This window comes from Pavona decussata, unplaced genomic scaffold (assembly GCF_977016875.1).
Source record: "Pavona decussata unplaced genomic scaffold, jaPavDecu1.1 SCAFFOLD_114, whole genome shotgun sequence".
NCBI classification, from domain to species: Eukaryota; Metazoa; Cnidaria; class Anthozoa; order Scleractinia; family Agariciidae; genus Pavona; species Pavona decussata.
In genome coordinates, this window is record NW_028145528.1 from 2,857,994 (window position 1) to 2,871,419 (window position 13,426).

Genomic DNA, 13,426 nt, shown 5'->3' on the forward strand with positions numbered 1-13,426 from the left:
CGTTGTTGACTTCTCATTCTGCCCAGAAAGGTAAATCAGCCAGATCAGCAATTGATCTTTCGCTTCTAAGTGAGAATAGCTGTTTTCTAAACTGTGAGGAGAAGGAGTAGTATCTAAACGGCGCTTCTTTGGAACGATTGACTTCCTGTTTGGTGTGAGATTTAAAACACAGGTATATACATGCATAACTATTTATCTTGAAAAATTGTTTTACTTATTCAAACTTGCTCTTTTCCACTGTCAGTTGGGCCAGTCCTGTACTGATTTACGTATTCTTGAAAGAAATAAACGGAAAAGTGATCGTAAGCCAGTCGGCGGTCGTGTTTGCTTTGCACGCGTCAAATATCGACTAATGTTCGCGTGAGTCGCGTCGCTTCTCGGCAAGAACACATGAAAACGAAACTTTATTAAATCGGGGACTGATCGAGGGATTTCTTGTCCGCTTCTCGCAGCGTACCTCAGATTTTCAAGGCGACGAAATCAGGTTAAGTTTTCACTCTTATCCGTGGTTCATTACCTACAGCTTGTGACACGCTTAAATCGTGATCTGTTTCAACGTTTAAGGATTTATTTCATGATTATACTGAACTTCTTCACATACATCGAGTATACCTACAATAGCTCATGTTTATCTATGTAGCTTTTAACAGATTCCTTAGTTGTGAGACTGACTTCCCATGCGCGGGGTTTTTGCCCACTGATGAATGTAACTTGTTTCTGCAGTAAATGATGCTAATTTCATACTGGAAATCTGCTTTGTTTCTTGCTACTTTTTGTTATTTATTTGCATTGATTTTCATATTTTCCTACTATTTAAAGTGTTGTTTCAGTTTAGTTTAATAAACGTCCTACAAATATTAGCCAGTTTGTTAAAGGAAACATTGCTATCAATAGAGATCATTGAATCACTATTTTTAGCCTTTACTCTCGCCTGCGGGCTCATTTGAGAAAACACACCAACAATGGCCGAGATATTTCAGTAAGGTACATGTCCACAACATTTGGAAGGTGTACTTGTGAGCAAAGATTAGCCGTAATTGTATGTGTAAGTCTCTTGTGGTATTGTATGATCATATGAATACTTGTGGGTGTCTTTTCTTCATTTTTACAAACTAATGCATTCGAAATGCCGACGATTAGTCGTATCGCTTTCGGTTTCGATTGAACTTTACAATTAACTTTTAGACTTCGCCTCAGGACAAAACTCGCTTGAGTGTGGTGTAATAGCCGGCATGCATCAAGTCATCAAAGAACTATTAAAAAAATGTTGTATTTCACGATTGTTGGACGAAGGCAATTACAACTGGAATGTAATTTATGCGCTTTTTTGTCATTTATATTTGTTCGGATTTAATACCCAACGTTTAACTTGTTTTGTTTCTTGGTGGTCTGCGCATGGCACTGAATCATTCAGACACTTAGCAACAACTGCGTCTGTATATCGCAACGACCGAAACACAGTTCCGGATCAGCGGTGACGTATAACGAAAATGACATAAATAAAGATCTGTAAGTATACGGAAATAAAACGGACATGCGGCCATACGGTATCTAAGTGCGGGTATTGCAGATATTAAGGAAAGGTAAAAACGATCAATGGTGGTTCACTGTCTGCTCAAAGAGTTTTTACTACCTAATGTGGCTGGCAGAGAATACTACCCCGTGTGGATTGCAGTTGTATTGAACCATGCCAAAAAATTAATCTGATGTGAACATTGTGTATGTTTACTGAAGCTTACCGCCAAGATATGCAAAAGAATGTCAGTGTTTCATTGTAAATACAGACTTCTGTTATTCAAGATTCAATAGGTTTCTAAAACAATTCTTGATTAGACGCTTAGCCTTGATCGTTGTTGAGTCATTCATTCCGCAAAGGAAGATAATTCAGCTATTGATATTTCGCTTTTAAGTGAGAATACCTGTTTGCTAAACTGTGAGAAGAAGAAGTTGTATCTATTTGTAAACGGTATTTCTGTTGAACGACTTGACTTCCTGTTTGGGTGTGGGAGCTAAAATAAAGGTATGTACATAATGTATATGTATTTCTCTTGAATAATTGCTTTACTTATGCAAACTTATTCTTTCCACTGTCATTTTGGATAGTAATCAGACTGAATTGTGTATTTTTGCTAAAAAAAATATAAACGGAAAAGTGATTTAAGGGCAGTCGACGGTCGTGCTTGCTTTGTACGCGTCATATGCCGATGATGTTCGCGTGAGTCGAGACGCTTCTGGGCACGAACACAAGGAAAGCGAAACTTTATAAATGGGGACTGAGGGATTTCTTGTCTGCTACGCAGTTAGGCGAAAACTTAATGACGCGAAATGTTATGGTATGAGATACTCTTTATTGATTTTCAAGGCGGCGACAGCAGCTTTAGTTTTCACTCTTTTCCGTGGTTCATTGCCTACAGCTCGTGACGTGTTTTTGTGATCTTTTTCAACATTTTGGGTTTATTTCATGTTTAGACTGAACTATATACTACACACAGAGTTTACCTACAATAGTTCACATGTTTCTATGTAGCTTTTGACAGTTTTATTCTGCTATGAGACTGACCACGATGTTGAGGCCTAAGTTACTCGTGACTGCACTTCATTTCTGCATTAATGATACTGAATTCGTCATAATTAGGAGCAGAGTCTGTTGGATATATTGCTAGTTTTGGTTATTTATATGTGTTGATTTTCATCTTACCGATGCCACGGTGTTAGCAGTTATTCAACTCTCTGTAAAAAAAATCAATCTTTATCAGTTTGTTAAGGAAATTTGTAGTTTACTGTCGCCCGCGGGGGTCATTTGAGAAAACACACCAACAATGACCGAAATACTTCAGTAGTGATACAAATCATTTCAAAGGTGTACTGGTAACCAAAGATCAGCGGAGATTATATGTTACAGCACTGATTTCGTCATGAATACGTCTGGATATCTTTTATTAATTTTTATTGACGAATGTATTCAAAATGCTGAACGAATGGTCATATTATAATTTAAGGAGCTGATAAAACATATAATCGCTTTCAGTTTTCAGTTTTTTTCACGTGAGAAAAACAAAATGAACATATTTTATCAATCATTCTACGAACTTTTAAACTTCCCGTCAGGACAAAAAACACTTGAGTGTGGCTTCAGACAGCCTACATGCAATAAAGAACAGTCAAACGAATGTGATTGTTAGCTATTGATGCACCAAATCGTTTTTAACTCTAACCTGTAGCAATTACAACTTGAAGTTTATGCAATTTCTGTGTCTTTCATTTTTGTAACTGATCAGTAGATTGCAATTGTGCCATTAGTTTGAACCACCTTAAACATCACGGTAAATACCATCACGGGGCAGCACCGCTCAATAGATCTCAGTAGCTTTCTTGACTTGTATCAGGTCATACAAAACGATTTCCTGCACACACTCAAAAGTTAAAACCACACAACCCACTTAAAGATCCACTTTTAAAGATCCACACTTATTTTTTAGAAGAGGAACCCCCTCACCTCCCCCCATCTATTAATTTGAACCACCTTAAACATCATGGTAAATACCATCACAGGACAGCACTGCTCAGTAGCTTTAATGACTTAAATCACGTTATACAGACTTAAAAGGTCTGGATAGCAACAGACATGTTATAATTTTAAGAAAAGACACAACATTTTTGATTTTACAAGACATATTTTAACAGTTCTACTGTCATCATCAGTTGAAATTAACATAATGTACAAATTTGAATTGATAATGCATTTATAATGCAATCATGCATTGTAATGTTTCCTTTTGTTGTCATGGTTAATTAGCGTTTTGTGTAGCATTATAAATTCAACTTTGTACTTTGTGTTAATTTCAACTGAAGATTACAGTAGAACTGTTGAAACACGTCTTGTAAAATCAAAAATGTTGTGTCTTTTCTGAAAACTGCAGACTTAAAAGTTAGAACGATTTAGCATAACACGGGAGAAAATCCAGACATACAGTTTTTTATAGAAATAGACCACCCACTGCACGGTTTCATTCAAAGACTCGAGACTTTGAGCCGCCTTGTACATAAAATGTCACAACCAATGGCTTCTAAGCTATCACTTTAATGATCATGCTTTAGAATATCACGGCTCCAAATGCCCAGTTCTTTGAACCACCTTGTTCATCATGAAAAGCAGTTTCACAGCAAAGAAATGTTTCTTAGCTATCCATTGAGTGATCACCCTTTGGTATTTCCTTCAAGGAGGTAAAAGTTCCATGACCCTGTATAGCACAGTTGTAAATATAGGGCTGCTTATGGAGTGGGCTCTGGATCAAAACACGATGGGGTGGGACAGTGGGTGAACTAAGAAGGTGTCAGAAGTTTAAAAACTTTGGATCTCTGGTTTTTCCGATTGATCAGCCACTGTAACACAATGCACAGTGTCACAAGAAAGTACAGCATGCTAGATGTCCTACTGTGACCACTGTTTTTGAAGATTTCGCCCACCAAAATTAAACTTAAACTATATCTTGTGCTTAAAGAAAAAATATTAGAAAGGAGAATATAAAAAAAAAAGTTATGGCTCTCCGCGCCGCCCTCCATTTATTTGTTGAAGATACTGGGATGTTTAACAAGAGAAGGTTTTCTTTTAAAATCCCACATCCGCAATATCAGCTGTAGAAAGTAACCAAAGCAAAGACAGCCTACTATGTCCCTTTACCTCTGGCAAAATAAACCAAAATTAAGCTTCAACTATAATATGTGATTTAACATAACATATAAGAGAGGAAAATACCCCAGGCCCTCTCCATTGTTTGCTGAAGATACTGGGATGTTTGACGAGAGGTCAGTTCTTAAAAAATCCCACATCAGCAATATCCGCTGTAGAAAGTGACCAAAGCATAGACAGACAACTATGTTCCTTTACCTCTGGCAAAATAAACCAAGCAAACCTCAGTAATCAACAAAATTTGTTTTCTTAGGTTGACAAGGAAGCTCGACTAATTCGTCTCCATGGCAACAGGAGCAGCATCCACCAAGGAGACAACCAACTATGCTCGGTTGTGTCGTCTGTTGGTGGACGTCGGTACCCAGGCACTGAGAGACCAATTCAATGGAATCCACTTACCAGCAAATCTACAAGCTGTCTTGGCCACAAATAAACCTATGTTGCAGTCACTGAGAGCACGAAAGATAATCAACCCAACACAGTGGGGCAAACTCTTTCCTGCCATGCCGAGTTCGGTTTCATCAGTTTCTTTTGACATCACTCTGTTGATGGTCCTGTTTCGAAACATATGTGGCTTAGCTGCTCCTACATCAGGCTGGGACGCCCTTCCTCCCTCAACAGATGTAAGTCCTGAAGCAGACATCGCTCGTGTGAAGTACTTCAGAAACACTGTGTATGCTCACGCCGAGTGTGCCTCTGTTGACCATGCAACGTTCAACAAATATTGGAGTGAGATCCGGGACACTCTGGTGCGGCTGGGAGGAGTTGCCTATAAAGCAGCTGTTGACAATCTTGAAACAGACTGTATGGACCCTGGAATGGAGGAACATTACAAAGAGCTTCTTCGTCAATGGAAAGACGACGAAGACAACATAAAAGACAAGTTGAACGAAATGGACAGCGACATCAAAAATCTCACAAAAAAGATCGATGACTTGGTGGAAGCAGTTGTGACTTCAAGTACTGAAACAAGTGATGAAGGTGAGTTGTGTTACGTTGCCATGTAAACCCCAGTTGAATTTATTTATTCGAACCATATTTCATAGTACAGTATCAACAATCTAAGGTGCGATGGTTTAAGTGGGGGTGCTTCTGTGATCCTCATATTTTCCAGCATTACTGGGTTCAAAAGTATCGTGCCTGGGCGGAACCGTACAGCATAATGTAAATTGTGGGACAAAAATAGATCGCATTGGACATTATTGCTTTCGCAGGAAAATTTTCAAATTTTGTTCTGGAAATCGTTGAATATCCAACTTGAGTGGCCAAGAGCCCTGGGAACTTTACACCAATTTACAAAAAAATTTCCCCGGCACTAGTACATGATCAAAGCTTCTCGTACCAACAAATTCGTCTTCTCCATTTCAAACTTTAACATTCGCTTCTTAACTGCAATGAAAAGTTACAACATAGAAGAGGGGCCAACTGCTCCTCATCCAATTGCAGATTACGGATTGTGCGAGTAACTTCCCTCTATATGCATCTTTTCTTGTGCTGAGAAATTACGTTTCGTTACTATTGGCAGGGAAAGAAGAACAGACATTTACTTTTGAAACCGTTACGCAATGTGTTCTGTGACGTCAAATATTGCCTCATAAAACAGTTCTTTATTATTGCTTCTACTTTGGGATTTTTTTTTCTTGGAAAATTTAATAAAATTGCTTAATAAAATTTAATAAAAACTAAACTAGTGAGCAGCACTCTGCGAACTGTAGTTGTATAACTTCTTCTTTATTTCTCCTACGCGTTTCGTGTGACTAACGCACACTTCGTCAGGGAGTTAAACAATACAACATGATGTGCCTGTAAATATACCTAACTCTAAGCATGAGTTAGGTATATATACAGGCACATCATGTTGTATTGTTTAACTCCCTGACGAAGAGTGCATTTGTCACACGAAACGCGTAGGAGAAATAAAGAAGTTATACAACTACAGTTCGCAGAGTGCTGCTCACTAGTTTAGTTTTTATTAAATTTTATTAAGTAATCTCATACCCAGATCTTCTTACTCTTCAGGAGAGAACATCTATGTGCCAGGAATGTGACACATAAAAAAATGCGCATGTTCAACATTAATTAATAAATTTTGTAGTAAAAGGACTTTGCTCTTGAAGTGCCAAGATAGATATGTCTAAACAAAAACAAAAATCTTTTTTTGTACTCTTGCCTTATATGAAGTTCATTGCAAAAAATATTAGAAATGAAATTAGAGTACTGACTGCATGGAACAACCATAGGGGCTAGCAGATCGAGCCAGGCAGCCAGTTGCCATCAGCTTGTGCAAAGCAAATTAACGATTTGAAAAGTCGCGTGAAAGTGGTTGATGCGACTTGCATCATGCCATTTTCACTGACCAATCAGATTAGAGAACGTGATTGATTTTACCAGATGTTTTCTCCAAAGACAAATATCTGGGTACGAGAAAAAGCTCAAGGAACTAAACAGTAGCCCCTTAATAATTTACCTGAACATCAGCATATAGAATGCTAGCTTTTGAATAAAAGGTGAACATCAATATGTTCGCGAGAATTTTTTGCGAGCCTCAATCAGGAAAGGCCCATAGAATTCCTATATTGATCCGGCCTTGTGCGAAATGTTTTGAGTCATATGATTTGCAAGTTCCCCATACATCTTCAAAATTTCCAGGGGTAGCAATTTACCACACATTCCCTTAATGACAGCATCCCTTCTCGGTCTTAAACCCCATTTCCCCCCCCCCCCCCCCCCCAACCCCTGAAAGTTTTTATCACTATATAATAGACCCTAATATGACGTCCCTCGCTGCAACTAAACCTAGGATATATGACCACAACCTTTTATGTTTCTCACTTTTCTTTTTCGTTCAGCCCCCCCGAGGAAGGTTTGTTTTGCAAACCGAAATATCGGGCAAAAATTTGTTTTTTAAAAAACAAATATATTTCAGTTATTTTAGCCTTTGTTGTTTACTCTATCAAGCTCGTCACCTCCGCCGTTAGGATCAGTCTGCTGTCAGTATTTTGTATCAGATCACATCTCACATCTGCCAAACCTGCATTGTATACTCTCCAATGATGTGAATAATATTTAAGAAAACCTTGCCGCAAACAAATTCATTGCATTTTACCACAACCAGGAACTTAATTTCAGTCTTTAACTTAAAAACTTCGAGTTTACTCATAGCACGAGTCAATTTCGAGCCCGAGTCAAGTTCGAGTCACGAGCCAAGTTCGAGTCATCCAACTTTTATTTTTTTTTTTCTTTTTACTTTTGTTTTGTTGTCATGTGCAAACTGCTGCTCGAAGCATTTTTTATAATATGAACGAGATATTTTCCTTGTCAAAGCGATCGCGGGAGTTCAGTTGTTGGTAGCAAATTAAGCCCATTTCTCATTCATTTTTGCTATCTATAATTTTCCTGAAAGGGTTTCTCCAGTGTTGGTGGCGACTAAAGCTTCTCACTATATACCTTGTGAAACCCACGTGTAATTAGGAAAAAACAGGGCCGTCAACATTTTGCCCGCGAGGTTGGAGTCTATATATCGTCTTGGGTGTTCCGTGGACGCAACATGTCCTGTGTTGAAAGGTGGGACGGGGACTCGGGGACGGGGATGCGAGGACACGAGTTCGGGGACGCGAGATGTGGGACGCGGGGACGTAATATCGGGAACGCAGGGGTGCGACATTGGGGACGTAAACAAAACGTACCGATGTGGTAAAAAGTAAATTTTGAAAAGAAAAGTATGTGCAGTTTTTTTTTGTAGGGGAATTCACTGATGCATGATTTCTCAAGTTAACACGTTGAAAACGAGGCTTGGGCCTGAAACTGGCTAGCCTGACGCAAATACGGCTAAGGGCTGTTAACTTTATTTTCGTCAGACTAGCTATTTTCAACCCCAAGCCTCGTTTTCAACTTGTAAACTTGCGAAATCTCGCATCAGTGAATTACCAAAGCAGTTAAATTGAAAAGAATACAGAACTCGCGTCCTTGCGTCCCCGTCCCCGAGTCCTATTCCCGTTTTTTGACACAGTCCAACAAGATGGCGCTTGAGGGGCGGGTAATACTCGTTCGCCCTCCGTTTTCTCAGTCGCGGAAATGGGATCTCTGCTTCAGGTGTATGAAAATAGAGGTCTTAATCTTATTAGAAGAATTATGAAGACTAAGGGAAGTCGTATTTCTTTCCATAGCGGCAGCGAATCACAGAAGTAATGGCTCCAGCGATCGATAACGAAGAAAATGTTGCAAACCTGAAAGTTAATTTTTCCGTTTATCAGTAGCACATCATTAAATATAAGAGAGAATAACAACCAGAAGACATACAAGGGCTCGGGCTCGAACTTGACTCGTGCTATGGGTAAACTCAAAAAGTTGAAGATTATAGTAGACTAGAACATTTAATCGCTCTGCCCTTTAAGTGTTTACCTAGCTTTTTTATGTAGTGGTGCGGTGTTTAGTCATGTTAGTGTCGTTAAACCCCAAGCCAAGTTACCATTCTGACACGTTACAACAAACCAAAACAGAAAACTTCCAAAAACCATAGTTTTATTTTCTCTTAAAACTCAACCAGGGATATTCAAATAGCCGAAAGCGTGGAAACTCTTGCTAATAATGCAGGTATCAATGTTAAGACGGAGAGGGGGGGGGGGGTACGGGCAAAGGTGCGGCATTTGAACGCTTCTGTTGTCCCCTCTCTTGGGAATTTGACCACAAATTTTGCCCCATGCTGCGGACATTTGAATTTGACCGTGCAGAGGACTGGGGCCATTTGAATTTAACCGTGCAGAGTACTGGGTCCTAAAGGAGACGCCATCTTGTATTCAAGTTTCAGTTATGGTATGAGGTGATGTTTATCAGAGTCCGTTCATCAGGGTCCGTGCAACCTTTGCTCATTCAACTACACGTGACAATTTTTGTAGCATTCCACTTTGTTGAGTAAACGGTGAAGAAAAAGCAATGTAATCCTTCTGGAAAGGTACATAAAAAACGTTCCTGTTTAATTAATTTGGTGTGGTTCTAATATTTACTACAGCTCAGATCACTTAGTATCATCACAGATGATTGAAGCTCAAATTAATAACGAACGCAATATCCTCTCAACACCTTTTCCGCTGCTGGGAAACAATCTAAAACTCTCGGAGATTGTTTTTTTTTTCCTTGATTTTATTCAACTTCAATCCTCTTTAATTTACTTTCGAAAACAGGAGTTAAAAACGTACATTTTAAATTACTTCATTACTTTTAATACAAATCATTACATGGTTTTGTTATCCCCTAGGTGTGGATATTTTATCAAATTTGAGCTATTTTCCAGTCCCAAGGGTCGGGAATTTGACCAAAAAATTGCAACAAAATTAAATGCCGCTCCTTTGCCCGTACCCCCCCCCCCCCCCCCTCTCCGTCTTAACATTGGTACCTGCATAACAAAAACATAATAACTATGAAACCTCAAAGCAAATCAGTACAAGAAAATGGTGCCAAGATCGAGAAAACGCGTCCAATCCGATCAAGATTGGTTTTGATTCCACCTCCTATCATTGGTTAAAAAAATGCCGCAAGTGTTTCTTGATTTATGTGTTTGTATTTTGTATTCTTTTAAAAGCAATCACAAGCAAACACTCCATATAAACAAGATATAAACTCGCCAAGGTTACTCAACCGGGTCCTAATAAGGAGGGGAGGAGGGGGGAGGTATGAACCGTATTTTCGTGCCCAAATTTTCTCTCAAATCCTTCGGACAACATTCCCTGTGTCCAAATTTAATAATAAAATCCCACTCCCAGTGCGCAAAATCTCATTTTCAAAGTGAAAAAAGGGGCAAATACCAATACTCATTCTCCCTCGCCACAATGCTCTTTAGTATTAACATGACTTTACTTACCCTTTTTCTACTCGATCTCCTTAAGGTAAAATCTTCAACCCAGAGATGTTGGTCGATAACTCTTTGGTGTGCCGAGAGAAACATCACGAGAGTGAACTTCTTACGTCATTCTGTGAACAGTGTAAAGTGTGCATCTGTGACAAGTGTGGGCAGACACGTCATAGTAATCACAACAAAGTAGATATTGACCAAGCCGCCAAGGAATGCAAATTTAATATAGAGGAGATTGCAGAAGAAATGAAGAAACAACTTGCTGATTTCCAGATACAAGTGGAAAATTCTAAAGAAAGGACGAGGAAAAGCAGAGAGGAAATTGCCGCCGCTCGAAACAAGGCATTAACATCTCTTCAGGAACTAATACAGCTTTTAAAGAAGCATGAAACAACTACGATGACCAATTTAGGTCTTCTGGAAGAAACAGAATTAAGAGGTCACGCGACACACCTGGAACACTTCCAGATTTCCATCAGCAAGTTACAAAAATCTGTGGAGTATTGTGAAGCCATTTTACAAAGAAACGAAAGCATTGAAATTCTTCAAGTGCATCAGCCTCTCGTCGAACGGTATCGAGGCCTTCTAAACGTAGAGAAACTGAACATTAACAAGCCGATCTATACAGCATTGCACGCCAGGTACGAGATCAATGACGAACTTGTTAAGACTCTGAGATGCGCTGTTCCAGGTCGACTTGTATTTAGTAACACGGATCATTTGCAGTCAGTAGCAGAAGGAAAAGGCTTGAAAGAAGCAGAAGTCGGAAAGAAATCTCAGTTTGTGATAACGACAAAAGATTCCAATCAAAAGCCGTGTTACGATAAAGATGATCAGATTATTGTGAAAGTAGAGACACCATCAGGAGTGGAATTAAATCACAAGATCAATCACCGCAACTATGGTGAATACAGCGTCACCTACACACCAGATTGTGTTGGACAACATGACGTGGTGATTGATGTTAACGGTCAGCCGCTGACTGGTAGTCCATGGAGTCTCCATGTGTCTCCATATCATTTATACAGGCGCTTGTGCTCGTTTGGGTCACACGCGAAAGCACAAGGACAGTTTGATTATCCCTATGACATTGCAATAGATAAGAACACAGGCAACATTGCAGTCGCTGATCTTTTTAACAATACGGTGCAGTTGTTTAGTTCAGAGGGAAAACATTTGAATACTATGAGTGGTAAAGAAATAATTGAACCCACTTCAGTAGCATTCACCAGATCTAGTAACCTAATAGTCATTGCTTCTGGTAAGATTTTTTGTTTTAATGAAAGCGGAAAGGTAGGTAAAAACATCACACACAAACACCTGAAGCAGCCATTCCACTTGACTATTGCACGTGATGGACGCATGGTGGTGTGTGACTGGGGTGACGATACAGTGAAGGTCCTGTCCCCTGACGGTACACAGCTGTTACTCATCATCAGTGATCCAGACCATGCGACACCGTGGTCCGCCGTTTCTCATCAGGACATGTTTGCTGTCTGCTATTACTCGACAAATAATGTGAAGGTATTTAGCAAGGATGGAGTGGTTCTTCATAGTATCGGTACATACGGGTCTGGTGACGGAAAGCTGTCTTCTCCTACTTCCCTCTCAGTTGACAGTTTTTCAAACCTGATGGTGTGCGACTATGGCAACAAAAGGGTTCAGATTTTCACGCTTGGTGGCGATCTTGTTAGCAAAATAGAAGGTGAACACGCTGGTCTTGTTTGTCCGTTTTCTGTCGCTGTGTCACCCACTGGAAAGCTGTACATTACTGACAAAGAAAAACGCTGTATACATGTTTTCCAGTGAAGGAAATTGATTTTAATGAATTCAAATAGCTATGCACCCATTTCAAAACAGATTATAGTATACCAGTTAACTTATTCCTTTTTTAACTATTAACCCCTTGTCGATTTTCTGAAAAAAGACGTAATAGCCATGGGTACAAACCCGGTAACCGCTTTGAAAAAGAAAAGCTGTTGTGTTTATTCACTCAACGCGTTTTACTTGACAACTATGTTCTGAAATGAGGTAGACTCTTGGAAACTTTAACCGTCAGGGAAAACGAAGAATTGTTGGGAGTTAAAAAAGTTATCAGATGTTAAATAACTATAAAGTAAGGATCAAATCGGGAGGAACTAGTTTTTGTTGGAGGCCGAGTTATTAGGAATTGTAACTTTATTCTAGTAATCACAGTTTAAATTTCTGCTAAGTAAGGATCAAAGAAGGAAAACTGCTTCTTATTCGAATTAGTGAGAAGTTCCAGTTATTAAGGACGATTCCTACTTTGCTACTGCGCATACGATCTGCGCATATAAGGATTGTCCCCGAAACTCTGATTTCTTTAGGACGTTCGCTGCAAATTCAAAGGTATTTTTACACGGTTTTTGACTATGCGAGAAAAGAACATCTTAACAAGGGTTATTGAAATCCAAAAAGAATATAGGCTGTAACCAAGAATTTTTTAGACATACTGATTGCTTAAGATTAAAATTTGGAAAAAAATTGCATACATTATTGTTGTTAAGATTATTACTGTTTACTTAAATCTTGGAAATGCGTGGTTATACAAGGAACCTTTCATTAGTTGTAGTCCACACTTGTAGCTTATGGTTTGTAATAACTGAAGTAACCTGCTCGGGCTCAAAAAGCCGTTCAAATGTCCTACCCTATCGCCGAATTGGGCGATCAAATTCCCCTTTCCAAAAAACTGGTTCATTTACATTCAAACAAATTTGCTCTACACACCTTAGAAATTAGCGAAAACACTACACAGTTTGTGTCGACCCTTTTTCCTGATCCTTTGGTGAGCCAATATTTCACAAAAGCGACATTTTCCCCTTAAACTCGTCCGTGGATCAGGAAGCACGTGAATTCTGCCGGAAAGA

General features: G+C 39.2%; 2 protein-coding genes across 8 annotated transcripts in view; both read left to right on the forward strand.

The window, feature by feature from the left end:
• LOC146470206 (uncharacterized) overlaps nucleotides 1–13,426 on the forward strand; it is an 81,874-nt gene that overhangs the window by 44,924 nt on the left and 23,524 nt on the right. The window contains exon 1 of one of the 3 annotated variants that reach the window (XM_085122254.1): nucleotides 44–172. The exons of the other annotated variants lie outside the window; for them this stretch is intronic. The gene's annotated coding sequence lies outside the window, so the exon portion shown is untranslated. Of the gene's footprint in view, nucleotides 1–43; nucleotides 173–13,426 lie in introns of those variants that run through there. 3 annotated transcript variants of the gene reach the window in all.
• On the forward strand, nucleotides 11–13,413 carry LOC146470209 (uncharacterized). Of its 5 annotated transcripts, none has more exons than XM_085122258.1 (3): nucleotides 11–30; nucleotides 4,944–5,671; nucleotides 10,573–13,412. In XM_085122258.1, exons 2-3 carry the CDS (start codon nucleotides 4,975–4,977, stop codon nucleotides 12,345–12,347), a joined length of 2,472 nt encoding a protein of 823 aa, XP_084978384.1. In that variant the 5' UTR covers nucleotides 11–30; nucleotides 4,944–4,974; the 3' UTR covers nucleotides 12,348–13,412. The 5 variants fall into 5 exon arrangements, with proteins under 5 accessions (XP_084978384.1, XP_084978382.1, XP_084978383.1 ...); XM_085122256.1 differs by lacking the exon at nucleotides 11–30 and adding an exon at nucleotides 747–2,020; XM_085122257.1 differs by lacking the exon at nucleotides 11–30 and adding an exon at nucleotides 4,787–4,806.